The sequence below is a fragment of the Pseudonaja textilis genome, chromosome 1 (genome assembly GCF_049901715.1).
Source record: "Pseudonaja textilis isolate UNSWEBS1 chromosome 1, rPseTex1.2, whole genome shotgun sequence".
Lineage (NCBI taxonomy): Eukaryota > Metazoa > Chordata > Lepidosauria > Squamata > Elapidae > Pseudonaja > Pseudonaja textilis.
In genome coordinates, this window is record NC_141990.1 from 239,650,158 (window position 1) to 239,672,202 (window position 22,045).

At 34.7% G+C, this 22,045-nt stretch overlaps 1 protein-coding gene across 2 annotated transcripts in view; it reads right to left on the reverse strand.

The window, feature by feature from the left end:
* PDE3B (phosphodiesterase 3B) overlaps positions 1-22,045 on the reverse strand; it is a 46,205-nt gene that overhangs the window by 18,581 nt on the left and 5,579 nt on the right. For both annotated transcript variants that reach the window (XM_026706489.2, XM_026706488.2), the window contains exons 2-4: positions 7,727-7,777; positions 5,895-6,143; positions 2,490-2,623 (exon numbers count right to left, since the gene is read on the reverse strand). In XM_026706489.2, coding sequence (XP_026562274.2) covers positions 2,490-2,623; positions 5,895-6,143; positions 7,727-7,777 — 434 coding nt within the window. The remainder of the gene's footprint in view (positions 1-2,489; positions 2,624-5,894; positions 6,144-7,726; positions 7,778-22,045) is intronic.

Consider the following 22,045-nt stretch of genomic DNA (forward strand, 5'->3'; position numbering starts at 1 on the left):
GAGGACTATCTGTATAGCATTTTTCTTAATTCTAAGTTCATTGCTTAGGAGGAGAGAACACCATACATTTGTTTGTTTGTTTGCTTGTATTTTCTAAGCTGCCCATCTTCCACAAAGAGGGTTTCTGGGTGGTGAGAGAGGCTCTGGGCAGTGATTATATATTGATTATTTAATAAATTTATAATAGAATTGATTGAAAGCAATGATTACAGCTTTGCACAATACAGATTTATCTTTTGCTGTTACCTATTCACAAAGTAATAGTTTTGGTGAATAACGACTGCAGGTAAATGGATAGAAATAGCACTTCTGCCCTTGTCGTCTTCATTCATGTAATTCTTAAAGAAAAAGGCTTTAGATGTAGCTAATTTTAAATGAGAAACATGCATGAAGAGTTTAGAAATCCTGAACTACTAATAAGTATTTCATTAACATATTTAAACAGATTGTTTCCTATTAAAAATAATAATCCAAATTTCAAATGTTCTCCAGGCAATGTGTTTAACCAGGAGAAGGAATGCAGGGTAACATATTTCTGGAGAGTTTTATCATTACAGTCTTTTATTTATTAACTTGTCCGCTGTGCACCTCTGTGCCCATTAACTAATGCATTCTATTTCTTATAACATTAATGTGTAACCCTCTAAGTGCCAATTTAATCCTAATGCACACTGAGCATGTATTTTAATCAAATCTATCTTGGGGTGCTATTCAAAAAGAATACTTAAGAGTTAAGAAAACATTTATGTTGTACAATTGTCACTTTAAAAATGAATAGAAAAATAGCAGCTATGTTGTAAAACTATGCCATCTGCTGTTTAAAATCTTTAAAGTTCATATGAAGCATTTAGGTATGCTCAGAACTCAGAAGATTTTTAAAGCCTGGTATTTTGTTGTGTAGCTAGGGCAACTTTCAATATATATAAATTTTAAAATATTACATATATATATATATATATATATATATATATATATATATATATATATGTTTTCTGAGGTTCTCGGGTATTTGTATGTGGATCTTTGGTTGTTGGGTTTCTCGCAAGATTCGAAGTATCTAGGCAACGTTTGATGAAGATGATGAATGAGACTTCATCGAAACGTTGCTCAGATACTCAATCTGCGAGAACAACAAAAAGATCCACATATATATATATATATATATATATATATGATTGTACATAAAATTGTATAATTTAAGTTACATCTCTCTGTTAATCCTTTGATTCATTTTTCTGTTTGGAAAAAAGTTATAAGTTATTGAATCATATTTTCTTATATATATTATGTGTGTGTAATATAACACACATTAAATTAGTAATTTAATTTATACATATTAAAATCTTATAATAAACAATTCATGATGAGTGAAACCTAAAAATTGTTTATTTGAACCAATCAATAATATGATTCAGTAACTATTCTCTCACCTATCATTATATCTATTTAATATATTTGTGGAAAATTTTTCAATAAACTTTCTCTTGCCTATGCATTTTGGCTTTCATTACCCTCTAGCTTTTTCTTGACTGATAAATTTATTAGATTCTTACAGCTTCTATATTGAGCATTCTCTATTGCTTATTGGTATGTTCTCGCTGTTTTCCTTCTTTTTAAACATTTGCTTAAACGTTTCTTACCCTGCACAGGAGGAGACCTCTCCATCACAATTTCTTGACCTCTACTCTAGAGAAGCTAAATTTCTAAAATTCATTTTCTCTTACTTTTATCAGCTAAGTTTTATTTTTCAGTTTGTACAAAAAGAACTACTAGCATGCAAACTGAAGATTTATGAGTACATATTTTTTTAATTAACAAAAGATGATTCTGAAGCTTAGGGAGAAATTATTATTGGTAACACTTTTCAATATTGTCATTTTTAGGCTATCAGATCTGGAGCTAGATTATTATTGGCTGATATTTAATTATTTGCTGTCATCTAGTGGTCATCTGGATTTCTGCAGTTCTGTTCTGAAAGATCTTGTGTAACTGCTTGGTAGCTCTTCTCCATTAGCAATGTTCTAACTTACAGTTAGTTATAGGGAAAATTAAAAAAAACCCTAAGCATTTATTGATAAATTTAATTCACCAATGACATTTAAAATTTACTGGTTCTTTTCACAAGAGCAAAATAGACTGTAGGCAAACTGATGGCATTCATCCCATTTATATTATTTCTGAGAATTATCACCTAAACAAGAATGATAGAAACTGACTAAATGTTTTCAAGTGGTGCAAAAACAGATTCCTGTTTTTTATTTCACTATCCAACAAATATTATACAGAAATGACTTATCCTTAGTTACAATTTCATTTCTTAACTCTTGATGTTGGATGAATGAACTAATGAATTTAGTTACATATATTTTACACTGTTTATAGCATTTGAGAATTATATTGTACAATATTGATTCAATTCAATACATATGTCTGAATATATTTTACTGTAGGTAAAAATACTATGAAATCGATATTGGTAATCTGCTAACCTTGAAAGATTATATTCATGGTGCAACCTTTTGCCATTATTACGTTCCCATCTAGAAGTTGGATCAATAGGCAGCAAGCTTCCTAAACTTCGCCTTAATTGTGGTGTTGGTAAACTATTTCGGCTGGTCAGTACCTAGTTAAGAACAAGTCAAGAAAAATTATATTTTTCCCCCATAAAAAAAATCCATTTCAAATCATGCTTTATTGTTGTCAGCAGCACACAGCTATACATTAGCATCATTTAATTTAAGTATTTAATTTAATTCAGCTACATATATAATAGCTAAAGTAATTAAACTTAAAACAACTTTAATGTTTAAAAAGTTTGACTACCACATTATCAGTTCCCTTTATCCATTTATTTTTCTGTCATGAGCATCACAGAGGATTGCATTTGTAGCAATGTATTAATATTGTGGCAACACCATCTCCAACACTGATTGGAAGGCCTGCTATGGTAACAGAAAGTTCATTTCTTGTTAAGACTTTAGTGAGAGTGGAAAGTTATCAGTCTGACTGCAATTTAAACAGAGACTGAAATAAGACCAAAACAGAAAAATTGAGAAAAGAAAAAAGTATAGGTGAAAAGGACTGAAAAAAAAAAACAAGGAGCAGGTTAGTTAGCTGAGGTGCTGATTGAAAGCACTTGTATTATGCTAATGAGATAAAATATGATAGGAAAGAAAGCATGCTAATAGAGAAAGAAAAAGCTGGCTCATGGTTAATGGAAATGTAATAAAATAGGCAATAATTTGAAAAATAGGCAAACATTTGAAAATGTAGTCATTGGCAGAAGAGATATGAACTTGAAATTAGGAGGCATGATACACATGAACACACACATAGATAGATAGATAGATAGATAGATAGATAGATAGATAGATAGATAGATAGATAGATAGACTGAAATAGACAATTATTTGGCTACATATATACTTATAATCTATTAATAGGTGCAATGCAGGCCAACCTTCTGCTCCATGTAGGAATCCAAATTAAAGGATCCATGCTATCCAGTTATTGCTCAAATACTTCTCCACACAACTAATTCCATGGTTGAACTGCTTTGTCTTAGAAAATGTTTCCTAATTATTGAATGAAACCTGTCTACTATCAATTTCATTATTCTGTGACCGGCCTCCAGGATGATAAAAATAGATCTCAAATGTTTTTCTCTGTAACATCCTTTCAGCTATTTGAAAAATGGAATTGTAGCCAAGTAATCTTTTTTTAAAATGAAGTCTTGTTTTCTTAGTCTTTAATTTTTAATGCCTTATTATTCTATCTTTCCCTAAATCTGTTCCAGTTTGTCTGAAGTTTTAAATGTGATGCTCGGAATTGGATGAAGTTTGATCAATGCAGAATAAGGTAAAATGGTTTCTTCCCATGATTTGGCTTCTTTTGATGCAGTCTAAGTAGCAGCAGCTTCTTCTTTTGCAGCTCCATCACACTGATAACATACTCAGTTTGTAATACATTATTCCAAGATTTTCTTCGTGTTATGATTACCAAAACAGATCCCTATTCCATGGAGTTGACATTAATGTCTAAAGCAGGGCTGCCAAACTCATGGCCCACAGGCTGAATGTGTCACACGCTGGTCATGCCCACGCCTGGTGTAACAAAGGGGGGAAAAGTCACTATATGTCATGTGATGCTGCTGTAATGGTGCGAGTTTGACATCCCTGGTCTAAAGTGAAATATTTCTGATTTGTCTCCTCAATTTTATTACTTTATTTTTGGTCCATTTGGCTATTTTACTGAGATCATTTTGAATTTTATTTCTGAATTATAGAATATTAGCTATCTTATCAGTTGTTCTCAATATAATAAGCAAGCCCTCTATCTTTTTATCCAAATTCTTAATAGAGATGATTAAAACGTAAGATCCAGCACCAAAGACTTTAATATCCCAGTGATTTCTTCTCTTCTCTTCCATTTCATGAGGAACCACTGATGAAGACTCTTTGAGTATGGCTTGCAAGCCAGTTAAATATTCATTTAATTGGCATGACACCCAATCCATACTTAATTAGCTTACTTATTAGAACATCATGGCATATTTTATCAAATGCTTTGCTGAACTTACTTCAGGTCTACAATATTCCCCAAAAGCATCAAGGACTCCCAAAATGTAATAACTGTAATTCAGTTGAGACATATTCTTGAGAAAACGTATTGACTTCTGGTAATCAATGCATTATTTTCTAATGCTTAGAATCTTCATAGGTACCAGTATCAGACTGATAAATTGTAGTCCCTGGGGAAAAATTTGTTCTCCTCAGTTTTATCTGATCCTTTATTCTTTCTCCAGGAATTTCCAGTATAATATATGAAATGTTAAATATTAGTAAGTTCCTTTAGCATCATAAGATACAATTGATTCAGACTAGAGGCTAGAGACTTAGGCTCAATGTATGTTTTTTGACCAATGTATGTTCTATCATTCTAATTCTCTTCCTTCAATCCCATCCTTTTACTATAATTGCTTGATGAGATACATATACTCTTCCTGAAGAAGGCTCTGCCAAAATAGGAGTTCAGCAATTCTAACACAGGAGAATATTTATAGTTCAGGGTTGACACGAGGGGTCCTTGGTGCTCTCTGAGCTTGTTTTCTTACAGATGTTTCATTACCCAAACTAGGTAACATCATCAGTGCTCTAGGTAGAATTAGTCAATTCTACTTTTCATTACCTATAAGCATTTTTCTATTTTCATTAAGCAATTGGTTTATTTTATCTTCTGTTTATTTTAAAATCCCTGAAGAAGTTTGTATTGCTGTTTTTTTTTAAACATTCTCTGACTACCTCATTCTGAGCTAGTGGCCAATTTACTTTTCTTTCACGACCTGCCATTTTTTCCATTTAGATCATCCTTTTATTTTTTTTGTACAACCACTTTGGCTTCTTCTGCAGTCATTTTTTTCATTATTGAAATTGTTCACAATTGTGCTTTCAGTATAGTTTTTAAAGCACATAAAATAAGCTCATTTTCCTATTAGCTTCTCCTTTCATACTTGTGTTGATTTTTGTGTTTATTAAAATCCAGTTTATGTTCAAGCAGTCTATTTGCAGTTGTTCATAATATTTTCTTCCAATATTTCTGATTCTTCCAAAGTGTCAATCTAGTCTCTTTTAATATCAGGTCACTAATGTCAGTCTCCATTCTTTAAAGGAAAAAAGCTGTTAACAAGGTAAGTGATGAATAGTATAAATAAACAATTTGCTGCTGGAATTCCTTTCCTCCTTGATTAAATTCTACTGAAATAATGTGAAAATTAATGGAGAAGAAGAGAAATTCAGGAACACTTTAAGCACCAAGTACTTTATTACATTGGAAAGTATTTAAATATGTTATATACTATACATGCTATGTATTGATTACAATGGTAATATTTTAACCTTGTGCAGCTTACAGTCTCCTCTTTCAGGTGAGTCTTCCATTTCTGGACAGGAATAAAACCCCGGAAAGGGAGTAAACGGGTTAATCTTTGGCCTGCGTGAACCTGAGAAAGCACTTAGCAAGTTATTGATGCTTTGAAGAGAAGAAATCACATGTGGAGGAAGGACTGGATCAGACAGAAGATCAGACACTATGCTGCGAGTTTGATTTAGTACAGAAAGATCAACTTCCGTTCCACTGTATGCATTCTATAATAGAGAAAAATAATATTAGCTATTAATAACAGGAGGTATCTTATTATCTTTTATCTTATGCAAAAAAGTTTCATACAAATAGGAAATACATCTCAGATATTCTATAAAGGTACATACAACAATGTGATGTAAAATATATTTTAACAAGTAAATGTTATAGAAATATACTGTAATATTGACCATCAGATTATCAGAGTTGGAAGGCATCTTGTAGGTCATCTAGTCCATTCCCCTCACCCAAGCAGGAGACCCTACACCATTTCTGACAAATTGCAGTCCAATCTCTTCTTGAAAGCCTCCAGTGATGAAGCTCCTACAACTTCTGAGGGCAAGCTGTTCCATTGGTTGATTGTACCTTGGAAAATAGCTTGACCCCTTCCTCTCTGTGGCAGCCCCTCAAATATTATAAACACTGCTATCATGCCTCTCCTCGTCCCTCTCTTCACTAAATACATATTAAGATAATACAAAAATATTTGAACTTTTGCTACTTATTTACAATTTGGGAAAAAGATCTGCACAAATAAAATGGAATCATTTCTAAGCTTTTTAAATCAAAGTGAGAATAGTATAAATTTTTGGCAACAATATTGCCAGATATATTTAAAGCTTTATTTTCAATTGTACAGGTAGTCCTCGAGTTATAAATGTAATGGAGCCTGCCAATTACATTCGTAACCTGAGGATATGTTGGAGTAAATCATGTAAAACAAACATGATCACTCCCTGCTTTCGCCCCCGCATTCGCTAATCTCACATGCGATCATGGCCACAGAAGCTTCCAGTCTCAGCATGAAAAGCATTTGCAAGCCAATGGGAGGTTTGAAGCAATGCAATTTCACTGCCCCAAAGTCTTGTTGGCTTGCAAATGCTCTTAGGCTGGATGTGGTGCAGGCCTCTGTTCACAGAGAACAGAGGCCTAAACTACTGTAGTGCAAGATCATGTGAGATCACTAGCACGAGATCTCACACTACTGTAGGCCTCTGTTCTCTGTGAATGCATCAAAGCAGGTAAAGGAACCAACAGCTCACTAGATTGTCACGAGTCTCCACATGCCCATGTGGGAGGGGGGAATAGGCGGAGCGAATGTTCCAGTGCCTCTGTGAATGACTGCCATGGTGCTGCAATATTTGTAACTGGCAGCCTGTGGGCCAGATATGTCATGTACAGGCCACGCCCAACCCAGCTCTGCGAATGGGAAAAACATTGTGAAACATCATGTGACGGCAATGTGATGCGGCAAGTTTGACACTCATATTCTAAAGGTTTGGTGCTCTCTATAATGGGCCCTATGTATGAAGTGTGACATCAATCATTTCATTCTTAAGAGGGGGCCAGATGAATATATTATGCATATAATAAAGGTAGTATGTTTGGGTTATGGAAGTTTTGGTGAAGTTCCTTGTGCTTCAAACTATTCATGACAAATGAGAACAACAGACTGCCTTTATAAAATTTCCCCAGATTTCCTGAGAAAGAATCTACATTATTTGATGCACATTTTTTATTTGTAGGGCAAATATCAATTTGTATTTTTTTCCTGTTAGAATTATTTTTATATTTTACATGTACTGACCTGATGGTGAGGTTTATACCATTGCTTTAAGTCGCAGTCCCAAAGAATCATCTGTAAAACAAAAAAACCCAGGAATTTATAGGCAATTTGTCCATATTTGAAAACATTCAACTCTTCAAATCATGAATAAAAAATAATTCTATAAATTATCTGTATTTGCTGCATTTAGTTGCTGTACTTCACTTCAATAAATAAAATGAATATAAGGAAGTTTCTGAAAAATAGCTAATTATTTTAAAAAATAATTTAAATAATTTTGTATTTCACAAATTTATATAGCTGCCCATATGTGACTCTGGGCAGGTCAAAACGGGAAAATATAAAAAAAGAATACAAAAATAACAAATATCAGATAACAACAATAATCAAAATAAAAGCCATTAAAACCATAAAAAATACAATCTACAAGAGTAACATATTTAAAATAAAAAATGTAAAAAAACCACATATGAGCCTTTATTCCAAGCTATTAACAGTATAGAAATTTATACAGGATCCACACCACCAAAACATTGTTTTCTATTTCAGATTTAGAGACAGTGGGATGGGCAGATGAACTTTATTTAAAGTTGTCACTTTATCATTCATTCAAATGTTCTCATTTTTCAAATTTCAATAGAAAGTTATGTATTTTAGCAATCACATATTCATCATTTATACATAATTCAGTTTCAAACTCAGACTTGCAATATTCACAACCATAAACTCTTTTGTCTATTTTAAGTCTTTCTAACAGCTGTAAATAAGAAAACATTAGAAATTATTATTCCTCTGCCATCAGTTCTCTTGATTTTATCCCATAGCCCATGTTTGATCAAACTCATCCCTTGCTGACCCCCAATAACGCTCTAGATGTCTCTTCTCATGTATCATCTGCCTCAGCATTAACCATGGTTAGTGATGGGATCCATGGGAAGGGAGAGGTCACATGACTGCAATCCAATCCAAGCCCCGCAGTTGCCTTCTCATTAGTGGTGAGTAAGGCTTCACTCAGATTGTGTAAGCAGACCATCAAATACAATTATCATAAGGAATGATGGTCCTGCTTTAGTCAATAGCACTGGGATATTAGTTGCTGATATTCTGGAACACTGGATTTTAAAAAACATGCTGATAAATTAGAATGTATGCAGAGAAGGGAGACTAAATTGGTAAGGGGCCTAGAGATCAATCAAATAAAGAGAAATTTGAAATAGGTAACTTTTGCCTGGAGAAGAAAGGATTAAGAAGTGATTTGATAATCATCTTCCTACTAAACTTGGACAGGTGGGCATGTTCCAGGTTCCCTCAGTGAAACAATGTCACCTATTATGGTGTCTGTTATAGCACCCGCCTTAAGAAGAATCCTCTCTCCAGAGATACAGATAGCCCTGACCCCTGTTCGGCCTTTAGGAAAGCAGAAAGCTTTTCCTGGGGCATTGGGGAAAGGATATTGATGGACCTGGTATAGGATGAATGCAATTGTATTGGGCCTCAACCTTGTTTATTTTTTGAAAGTCCTTTTAGTGCATTGTGTTTTTAGTTAGTTAGTTGGTTAGTTAGTTAGTTAGTTAGTTAGTTTGTTTGTTTGTTTGTTGCCTGTATTAGATGGGTCGCTGTATAATTTTCTTTAATAAATACACTGTAAAGGATTTTTATTTTTAGCACTGTGAGTCTTAAACCACATGGAACAACCACAAAGGATCTAATTTACATTTTAGGAGACAAAATATCAAAGAATGGAAGATTTCATGGGGTTAATGAAAAGCTGGATTGGTGTTTTTTTAGAAGTGTTACAATTTTGAATTTCCTGCAACAGCTAGAAATTGAATTAGTGAATCTTTGAGCTTCATTCTGTGATTCAGGATTTAAGCAAATATATTCTTTTCAAATGTTAGAAGCTTCCACAAGGTGGTGCTCAAAACGTAATTCTCAGAGAAATTATTAATCCAGTTTCATGACTCTTGTTTTTTATTCAGTGAAAAATGAGATTAAAGATGTTACTTAAATAAATCTAACTTTAAGACTTGCTGATCAGATTGAAGCACCCCTTATATCAGATTGAAGCCTGCCTTCCTTAATTTTTATTATTAGATTTTTACTTATTCTTTATTACTTTATGAGTTCCACAAGGCAGTGAACATACCTAACATTTCTTCCTTCCCCTATTTCCCCATCACCACTCTGTGAAGTAAGTTGGGCTGAGAGACAGTGAATGGCCCAAAGTTACCCTGCTAGCTTTCATGCCAAAGGGGGGAATACAACTCAACAGTCCACTATCTCATGAAAAAATTGTTGATATTATATATTTTGTCTAAATAATATGGTAAAGAGTCAATATGGATTAGATAATGGGTTAAAACTGGAAGGCCCATGTTCAACTCTACCGCTAGCCATGGAAATTGGATGGTTTTTAATTCGGCCTATCAATTCATAGGGTTGTTCTGATAAAGAAAAAATAAAGCAGATTCCTAGATAAGCCACCATGAATTCATGAAGAAACAGTTATAAATCAAATCAATAAATGTCAAAGAATACTAGTGATTATGATGTGATGCTTTTATATTTTGCCATTACAAAAGATATGTGTCTCATTTGAATGTGAGGGTACCAAATTACTGGCCTTTTAAATTATTTCGGCACTGAAAGTTGGTAGGATGTGAAGAATATTTGATTTGAAAAGTACCAACTTTAAAGGATGTTGGAAATCTTTGTCTTTCTGTAAGTTAAAGTAAATGAGAATAATTTCAAAAGACATATGGTTCTCCTGCCTGAAGAACCAATGATAAAGTTAACAAAATGCTATCTATCTCCCATGATAGAAGATAAATGACTAAAAGTTCCAGATAATAGATGTTTTATAGATGTAAAATAACAGGTTTGGTATAGATTAGGAGGTGATGATAATACTAGTAGGTAAGACATAACAAACAAAAAAAACATGCTACTGCAACAGAACTATAATCCCAGCCATTTCAGAATTGGTCATGGTGCTCCATTTCATGAGACCTTGAGTGAAACAAACCCACCTGGTCTTTCTGCCTGCAACAAGAGCTTCAAGTGCCTGCAGAATTATCATCTCAGCTGCTCTATGACATTTCTGACGTAGAAAGATCACAGGGGCTTTACTTATTCTCTGAATAAGGCTCTTGCAAGCCCAACTACAGATATATTATGGAAGGAGTGATGTCAAACACTTTTATTGCTTGAAGTGTTTGTTTCTCTCAAGAGTGGTAGATTTCTTGAACAGGTGTGATTAAGTTCTAGCACCAATGATTATGATTTCACCTAGCCCACATGGGGCATATTAGAGGAAGATTCAGCCCATGGATCAAATCTTATATTCCACCCAATTTTCATATTCTGTCATTCAGCTGCTCTCAATTCTGATATGATCCATGATCTGATGAGCATCATTTTGATAGGACTGTCTATTAGTAGCTGCATTATCTGTCAAACAACAATGGAGATGGCAGGATGAATAGCAAATTTAACATATTTAAATATCAATTAACTAATTTCAGGCAAAACTTCAAACTAATTTATAGCACTTTTAATCAAATAACATTATTTAGATGCAATTTGATATGATTATTACCCAGGATTGTCATTTAGGCAGGTCAGAGATTTATACTGCAGTCAAGGATATATAAATTCCACATAAGAATCTATAGAATTTCAACTTTAAATTGATAGTTACTCTATTTTAGTGCAGGCTCGATACAATAGTGGATACCGCCAACTTTCAGAACCTACAAAATGTAAAATTTGAGTAGAGCACCAGTAGTGTAGATGATCAGATCATAGATAATCCAAATTACTGTAAGAAGATCCAACAACCTAATATTTTAAGTGTAAAAAGTATCTGGTAGACAAAATTCATTTAATGTTATTTTGACATCTATCATTTATTTCTCATTTTTATTTATGAAAAATAGTTCAGATCTGTTAACACCATCTCATCAGATCTAGCTCGGTAAATAAATATTTCCATGGAAACTAAGCGCAGCATTAACCAAACAAAGACAATAACACCATAGCAACTTGATTCAGAAGGCAAATCTGCAAAGATCTTTACAGTTTATTTTGAAAGAAAGAGAAACACTACTTTTACAAAACGAACATGTCATTATTAAACAAACTTTCCTTCATTACTCCAAACTGGAAAAAAAATCCTTTTTACCCAGTATAGATAAAGAACTTTAAGTTGATTTAAATGTTCTTACTGTGATCAGATAATAGGTTCATCATGTGTCTGACTCAAAATAAAAAAACCACTTCTACACAATTTTGGGAAATTTACCCAGATTTGGGAACCACTGACTTTCTGCTAGACTTATAAATATGAAACTAAATATTGCAGGCAGAGAATCCAAAATGGCAGCTAAGAATGAATTACTGTTGCCAAGATCTTACTTCTGTTATGCTGGATTAACTCAAAGTTAAAACCTGATTTCCCAATTGTCCAAAAAGCTTGCCACTTTGTCACTGCAATATCCCGTTAATGTATTATTTTCCTTTTCTCATGCTCCTCAAAGGAATTTCTCGTATATCACCTGTTTTTCATTTTTAGTTTTGAGTCATAGTTGCATCTTGTGTATAAACTGTGAAATTTCTCAAAATAATTTTTAAAGTAATTTTAATAAGTAAATTATTTTACTTGTTTTTGACTGTTGCTTTTCTTGCGGTTCCTTGTTCCTCCATCTAAATAATGCTTAATAATAATAAGCTTTATTTAGCTCATAAAATGTTTAACTGTATGCTTCTGGCTATTCAAATTCCATTCACGCTGAACTTTGACTGAAAAACAATAAAGGATGAATTGGTAGAATTTATCCCATGATTAGAAAACAGCTTCTTGTCGTTTCCCTCTTCCTGGTAAATACTTACCACTATCTTACCCTAGGTTCAATAGAAGCATAGCTACTGTAAGAGAGCCAATTTGGTCTAGTGGTTAAGGCACCAGGTTAGAAAATGGGAGACCATGAATTCAAGATCTGCCTTAGCCATGAAAGCCAGCTGGGTGATTTTGAGCCAGTCACTCTCTCAGCTCAACTCACTTTATAGGGTTGCTGCTGTAGGAAAAATAGGAGGAAGGTGTGTTGGATATGTTTGCAACCTTGAGGTATTTGTAACAACAATAAAGTCAAAATATAAATGAATGCATAAATAAATGAATAAAGATGGAAGTACTATGCATGCAAACACACACACACACACACACACACACATAACTTTGCTGCCTTGTTGTGGCAAGGAAGTGTTCCTGGGAGGGAGGGATGAAGACTGAAAGTATATATACAGAGTATATAATCTTTAGCAGGGTCACCATGGTGAAAGGTTATTCCAGTTCCCCAGCTAAAACCAGAAGGAACTACATTGGGCAGAACAGGGAAATGTTAGAGATAGAAGGTCACTTTAGTGAGAATGATTTTAATTGTCATTTTAATGAAGCAGTACAGCTGTGTGTGTGTGTGTGTGTGTGAGAGAGAGAGAGAGAGAGAGAGAGAGAGAGAGAGAGAGAGAATGAATTAGATGCCAACCTAGCCTTGGAGAGTGTGAAACCACTGAATTGATTGGGGTCACCACTAACAAATACTCCCCAAAAAGGAGCAATATTAATAACTTTCCTTGTTAGGAATTTATCAAATGGAATGTTTGCATTTGAAAGACCTCACTTACTTCCAGGATGTTTTTCCAATGCTGTCCCTAAAACTGGAGGTTGAGCCATCTTTAGCCATTTAATATAAATAATTTCTACTACAACACAAATGTTAAAACACATGCCCCCAAATTGCTCTTTAAGAGATAATATTGCTTGAATCCAGACATGATATGTAAAAATGTCATTAACTATTTGCTACTCAATGCAGAAAGCAATCATATGTTTTATTTCGGATACATTTGAAATACGGTAGGTTTCCACAGCTATGAGCTGTGATGATAGTTAAAACTGCCCTGACCAGTAATAATTGTAAAACTAGTAACTTAAAGTAAAATAAAAGTGCTAGGCTGCTATGTGCCACCAATTACTCTGCTGGAAGTTCCTTAAAGTCATGGGGTGAGTGGAAGAGCCTCTCAGTAGCAGACATTTTTCCTTAGGCCAAAGGAACGCACGGCCTTGAAGGAAAGATGCTTGAAGTTTATTTTTAAAGAATACTTCTTGGCTTATTTAAACAATTGTTTCCACTGATTATAAGCCATTTTGAAATAACTGTTATCCTGAAAACTGGGATACAAATAATAGCATTAAAATAGTAACATATCCTTGATTAATTAACACATGCAGTATGTTATGTCCACACAGAAAAATCCCTTAGAGACTCCTTCATACATTTTATGGCAATACAGAATACTTTCCCAGCTATATCTAAAAACTGCTTCAGCAATGTCAAAAACACTCTTTCACATTTCTGTGGGAGGAAAGAGGTTTAATTTTGACCAAACTTCCTACAAATTCCAATAAAATCTAATTAGGTGAGGGAATTTAAAAGAATACAAGAGTAGCAAAAAGAAATAATGAGGAACAGTTAATAGTAAATAATAGGGTGGAGTGGAGAAAGAACAAAGAATATGTGGAATGACAAGCATAAATAAAATAAACAGCAAAGACAAACAGAAGTATATAATTCATATTCAAAATAATCACAAATCAACATAGACTATTTGGGTTGCAGCAAAGTTAATATATACTATTTCTTTACAATTCATTGTAAAGTGAACAAAATTAACAGATCTGACTCAGTTTGCTTTTACTGGTGTCCTTGTTTAGCAACCACAATTGGGAGCGGCAACCCAGTTGTTAAATGAAGGGGTCGTAAAGTAAAACTGTGATGGCACCTATGATCTTACTTCAGACCTGTAAAGATTGTAAATGTGAGGATTGGTCTTTAATGGCAAAATTACTTTTGGTAGCTGTTTGAAGTAGTAGAACAGAACAGAACAGAACAAAACAGAACAACAGACTTAAAAAGGCCTAGTTCAACTCTCTGCTCAAGCAGGAAACCCTATACCATTTCAGACAAATGATTGTCCAATCTCTTCTTTAAAACCTCCAGTGTTGGAGCACCCACAAATTCTTGAGGCAAGTTATTGCACTGATTAATTGTACTAACTGTCAGAAAATTTCTCCTTAGATCTAGGTTGGTTCTCTGCACTATTAGTTTCCATCCATTGCTTCTTGTCCTGCCTTCAAGTGCTTTGGCGAATAGGTTAATCCCCTCTTCTTTGTGGCAGCTCTTTAGATATTAGAACACTACTATCATGACACCCCTAGTCATCTCTTCATTAAACTAGATATGCCCAATGCCTGCAACCGTTCTTCATATATTTTGGGCTCCAGTCCCCTAATCAACTTTGTTACTAGTCACTAAAATGGCTATGTAGTTAACAAATTGGTATCCATTCAAAATCAAAATGATTTTCACTACAGATGCTGTTCAAATTGCAATATGTTCCTAAATATTTATTTTCTAAGCAGTTCCAATGAAGCCATGTCTTCAAAATGAGATTGTAATAATGACATCTGAAATCCGACCTTCCTTCATTACAGTGAAGTTCAACTGATTCCACTATCAAAAATAAAGGCGTTATAAGGTAATTGCTGGGTAGAATGACGTAAGAAGTTTCCACGACAACAAGAACTGGAGTGGCTGCCTTTTACTTCCTCATCTGTTTGCTCTCAGACCAGGAGCCTGACAGTGCAGTCACTACATCCTGTTTCTCTAAAAAGATACAGAAATATAGAAGCTGCAACATTTAACCCTTAACTAGCCTTTGCATAGTTTTAAAACCATCCTTAATACCAATATTTTGATATCTATATTTCATTAACTTGACTATTAAATATTAAAAATATGCACATGCATATATTTTAAGAAGTATATTTAAACCCATCTAAACATGTATTTGGAAAAATGTATCTGAATGAAGAGAATATGAAAAAGAAATTGTTTGTTTTCTCTCAAAATTATTACAAATCAATAATAATTATTGTAATATTACAATTACAATATCACAACCAGTTTTATAGAAAAAATAATGTTTAAATTAGTGACTTTAAAAACAGTGACTGATGGTTTAAAGCAGAGGTCTCCAACCTTGGCAACTTTAAGACTGGAGGACTTCAACTGCCAGAATACCTGAGCTAATATGACCAGAGGAAGAATTCTGGGAGTTGAAGTCCACAAGTCTTAAAGCTGTCAAGTTTGAAGACCCTTGGTTTAAAGCGTGATCATGAAACCAGGAATCATAAAGCACTATGAGTGCTTTAGCTAAAAATAACTGAGGTTCCCCTCAAATTCTCCAATTGAGAAAGGTACCAGAGTAAACTTGAAAGAACATTCATGTCATCCTTTACTCAAAGTTACATCCGAAGTTTCACACAGACCTATTTAGCAGCTCCCATGTCTCCCCCATATCAATTTTAAAAAATCAATATAAAACTGATAGCCTTTTACAGCTTAGAAAGCACGGAAGAGAAAATGTAACTTTATATCCCAGAGCATAAACCCTAAGAGGCCAAACCACACCATACCGTACCCTATCTTTTGGAATTGCCTTTATGAGCAGTAGCAGATTCTTTAAAATACAGTACCCACTTAGAGAAAACCTACTGCATTATATTTAATAGCCCATACAGGCAACCCGTGACTCAAAATCTTTCTCTGAGCTCAGACTTTTCACTGCCAGCCATTAGCATCCATCAATGTGTATTCCAGCAATTAACAGACGCACAGGAAAAAAACCACTTTTAATAAAGATCACAGGGAAAGGAGAAACACTTGTATTTAACTTTGTTCTGCTACCCAGTGATAGCCATCAAAATAGCATAAACACCAGTGAGTTGCAAAAGGCTGAATCTGTCTACCAAAACAAAAACAAAAAAGCTCTTTTCTTGCCAATTATATTAAAAATCACTCAAAGCTGAACTCTCTCTAAAAAGATAAAGGAGAGAAATAGAGGACCTGGAGCCATATACTTTAAAAACTGTTAACAATTGTTCTCCATCTAGCTCCTATGCTATATCTTTAAAATATATGCATATATTATTAGTGTTGTTGTTGTTGTTGTTAATCTTTGGTGAGATCCACAGCCTTTGGGGCTGGTTGATAGCTCAACTGCTCGAGTCCTAACCAAGGACCTAGGAACTGCTAAGGTAGCGTCGAAGGATATAAGCTGTTCCAAGTAGGGTGGTTTTTTGTAGAATTAGGGTATTCAAGTCTGATAAGTTCAGAATTTCCAAATAGTGAGGTAGCCCTTTAGGTATTGCTACAAGGGCTCCAATTACAATTGGGATAACACATGATTTCTTTTTTCAAAATCGTTCAACTTCAATTTGTAAGTCCCGGTACTTTGTTGTTGCTTGTCTTCAATTTGTGCATCACCAGGTATTGCAATGTCAATGAACCAAACCTTTTTCTTTTCAACTATTGTTATGTCAGATGAGTTGTGGGCCAAGTGCCTGTCAGTCTGAATTCTGAAGTCCCACATGATCTTGGCTTTTTCATTCTCCATAACCTTCTCAACCTACTGTTCCCAGTAGTTGTTACTATACTCAAATCCAAACTTTTGGCAGTTTCCAGTGAATGATTTTAGCAACTTGGTTATGGTGTTCTAAGTAGTCAGTTTGTACAATTTTGCTGCACCCACTGATTAAATGGTCAACTGTTTGATCTTTCTGATTACAGAAGTGGCATTTGCTGTTGATGGTCACATGCTGAATCTTTGCCTTCATGCAATTTGTAGCTAAAGCTTGTTCTTGAGCAGCCAAAATAAAGCCTTCAGTTTTTTTCAGTATTCCTGATTTTAGCCAGTTCCAAGTAAGCTTTTGGTCAGCTTTGCCTTCAATATCTTTCAGGTATTGGCCATACACAGCTTTGCTTTTCCAATTTTCAGTTCACTTCTCATTTACTTTTTTGTATTCAGCTTTTGACTTGGTTGTCTTCAAAAGGGCTCCATTACCACTACTACTACTACTACTACTACTACTACTACTACTACTACTATGAACTACTTTAGGAAGTCAGTTTGGTGAAAGACTTTAAGGCACTATGTTAAAAACCAGAAGACTGGGAGTTCTAGTCCTGCCTTAAGGTACACAATCAGCTGGGTGACATTGGGTCAGTCACTTTCTCTCTCACTCTTAGGAAGTAGACAAAGCCAAACCACTTTGAAAAAAAATTGTCAAGAAAATCGCAGGGACGAACAATTTTATGGTATTTATCTTCTAAAAAGTATTTTTATGTCATACCTTTATTATTTTCACAAATAACTCAAGGGCACAAACATATCCAACCTACCTTCCTCCTACTATTTTCCCCACAGCCGAACAATCTGTGAGGTGGTTTGGGCTGACAGTGACTGGTCCAAAGCCATCTAACTGGCTTTCATGACTAAGGCAGGACTAGAAGTTCCACCCTGCCCTCATATATCATCTCCCCAAGTCTCTCTTTCTCCTTTCCCAGTCCAAGTCCTACCCATTTACCTCAGATCTGCACTCACATTCATGCCAGGTCCCCACAGTTGCCCATCAGCCCTTCCTCAGACTGCACCTGCCTTCGGCACTTGATAAAAGGAAAATCAGACCATTACATCTTTAACCTACCCTATGATCCCTTCCCCACAACTTCTTGAAAGGGGAAACCAGATGGAACCAGCTAGAAAGTCAGGGAGGTTGATCCGAAGTCCAAGGGAAACAGACAGTGGGGCAGTGCTCAGCTTCAGTTTGGAACATGGTCCCACAAGACTCAACGGGACAGCAGCAATTTCCTCATGGTAATCATACTATCCAATCCAAAACTATCAACCCCAATTCATGTCCTTCTAAGTCTTCTTCAGGGCACCTTCAATCTTACGTAAAAGCACTCCAGGGAACCAAAGCATGGGTTTAAATTACTTGACATGCCAATTACTTAGCTAACATCCATTTATTATCTTTGTAAGAGTTAAAATATGATAAGGGCAAGACCATTTAATTTTCTGTTTTGGTAAAACTCCTGAGGCATCCATGGCTATAAAGACCTTTGGATATTATATTCTAAACAAAGAAGCTTTCTCATAATTGAGCATTGCAGTAAATGAGAAGCATATGCTTCCATTTATGGGAAGGCTTCTATGCATGCTTATTGAATATACTTATCACTCTCTTGCAAACCTTTGCATTCTATGTGCAAAAAGCAGCAGCTGTGTGGCCAGAAATCCCCAATTTTCCCCTCCAAATAAGGATAGAAGTTTCTTCTTGATCCTTATTTATTTAAATTATTGCTTAAATAGCAAAAAGCAGCAGAAACTTATGAGGGGAAAGTACGTTGCAAAGGACGTTAAAAACAACTACAGAAAACATAGCATAGCAGATTGGAATAACTATAATCATTGAATATATTAATGCAGTATATTTTGTTGTCAGAATTTATTTTGCACTGTTGAAGCTATTCAGCCAATGCTGCTTAAAACTACATGTGCATTCCTATCTAACAGATAACAGATAATCAGAGTTTGAAGGGACCTTGTAGGTCATCTAGTCCAACCCCCCACCCAAGCAGGAGAACCTACACCATTTCTGACAAATGGCTGTCCAATCTCTTCTTGAAAGTCTCAAGTGATTCTCAGTCATTCAGATCATGGTTGTCCCAAAGGTAGGGGTGGGATTCTACCAGTTCGCACCTATTCGCTAGAACCGGTTAACATTCTAAGCAGTTCGGAGAACCGGTTGTTAGAAGAAATTACTGGCCTAATCCTGTAAGGAAGGCAGGAAGGAAACATTCTGGTGTTGCTTATAGAAACTGCCTCCCCCTTAACCCTTATTACATTCTTGGCAGGACTAGACTTCCTGTCTCAGGAACGTCTCTGGAGTTTTTTCCCCCTCTTTTGCTGGTACTTTGCTTGTGTGGAGTGACCATTCAAAGTTACAATGGCACTGAAAAAAGTGACATGACCATTTTTCACACTTACGACTGTTGCAGCATCCCCACAATCATGGGAGGCCAGGCGAGGAGATGCGTGCCTCGATGTGAGTGATATTGAGTTGGCCACACCCAGCCAATAACATGACCACCAAGCCATGTCCACCCAGTCACATGACCACCAAGCCACACCCACCACCTAAGCCACACCCACAGAACCGGTTGTTAAAAATTTTGAATCCCACCCCTGCCGAAAGGTCCTTTTTTTCAAAAGGGAACTAGACTTTTTTTTTTCAAATGATTTGGAGTCATTTGCATTACTCAGGTAAGCTGAGGACACAGATAAATCTCCAGATGGCCTCAATGTCTCTCTAAAAGAATGAAAATGACAAGCTATCTGTAAGGAATATAAATCCTTCCATTTCCCCATCTTCTGGTCAGAGCTGAAGAAGCTTCTTGGATGAGAAGCGAAAGATCTTAAAAAGCCCAAGCAAGTCCAATTGCCTCTTGAAAAAAAGCACCTTTGGGACTACCTGTGCATTCCTTGTTTACTGGATGAAACAACTGTTGTAATGATATATCATAATGACATTGTGTTGTCATTTTGTTGTCTGTAGAAGACTCATAAATTAATGCAAACTTTGTTACAATGCATTTTATTTAATTTGTTGTAACATAGGGAGAAAGAGCAAATAAATCACAGTTCAAAGTTCATGGAATCAGGCTTAACATATTTGCTTCCTGAAATAATATGGAATTAAATATGAAATAAGTATTGTAATATAACAGCACATATGAAGTTATACAAAATATTCAACATAATAGCCATTTTTAAAAAGTAATGTAGCATGTTAAATTGTATCTGTGATTCCTCCCCGCTTCCTGCTCCAGAAGGCTTCAGTTGATGAAATCAGTGCTTCCCAAACATTTTCCTTCAATACCCAAAACTGCTTATCAGAAAGTAGGTAAAATGTAGGTAAAACACTTTAAAATCATTTTAAATCTCCCCACCACAATTGAATAATGGGCATGTTGTCATTACTAAAAGAAAAAATACCTTTACCTAATTTTGAGGAATTTAACCAGGTTTGGGAAGCACTGATTTAAATGATATGCCAGTTCATTTCTACAATGTTGCAATGTATTTTCTTTCTTTTGTAAAGAATATTATTGTATAAAATAGTATTATTTACACAAAAAGTTTGTGTAAATGTGTGAGCTTTAAAAATTGATATTGTTCATCACATAAGCTATATCAATTTTTACAGCTCGCATATTTACACAGTTTTTCCCTATTGTAAAAAAATAATGCAACCACATTGTCCAACAACTCAATCTTTGGAACGAAGCATGTCATAATAGTTTCTACTTTTTAACATGCCCACACCCTGTAAAATAGAAAAGCTAACCTGAGATTCATGCCTATATTCCCTATTTTCTGGATAATTAGTGAAGAAAAAAAACCACTCCTAAGATATGTGTTTTTGTGGTGGAATCTGGCACTGAGTGGGTGGGAGGTAATCTTTCCCAAAGAGCTAAAAGGCAAACCAGCTTTGAGTCTTTGGTGTGCAGAAAAAGGCCCAGGAGGGATCCTCCCTAAACCTTCAAAGAATAAATCAGATAGTTATACAGATGTACTTTAGTCTGGCAAAATTCCTGCCTATGGGCAAAGAGCAACAAGAAAACTACTGTGAGCAATTCATTGTGTCTTGGCTCCTTACTCCTGACAGTGTTGTAGCAATTATCTTCCTGGAATGTTTGTTTACATGGAACGTTAGTCTGCCCCAAAGAAGATGTTACCAAGTTCAGATGAATGAATCAGATGTTTAATAAAACCCTAGTTGTATCATTCTTACTGGACAGTATTTTTAAAGTTATGCCTAGGAGATTCAACTTAGGAAATATGTATTTCTCACCATATTATACCCATTGAAACGACTTCAAAAATCTAAAAAGAAACCTTATACTCTAAAATATATGCCTTGAAAGAAATAACTTTTTTTGGTGCAAATTTTGAATTTTCTTTTCCTTGAAATTTTAATTTAAAAGAAATTTGAATTATAGAATAATAAATAATTACTCGTGGTTTGAACCTAAATTTCACTGCCATATTTTGTTGAATCATTTGAAATGATATATGCTACCCATGATAAGCTTATTATAAGATTCTTGACTTTTTCAGACTATGATATGGTTAGAAAAGCTATAACGCAGATCATTATTGGAATTGATTATTCTTTAAAAGTTAGTTAATGAAATATTAATGAACAAAATTCTTGTTTCTACAGCTCATTCTATTTGTATTATACAAAGCATAAAAAGGACTGTTCAATCACAGTACAAGCTTCATATACTATACAATTGCAATAAAACAGTTGAAGTATAATTCACAAATGAGATGTACTTCCTGTTTTACTATGGCAGGTGTGACGTTAAA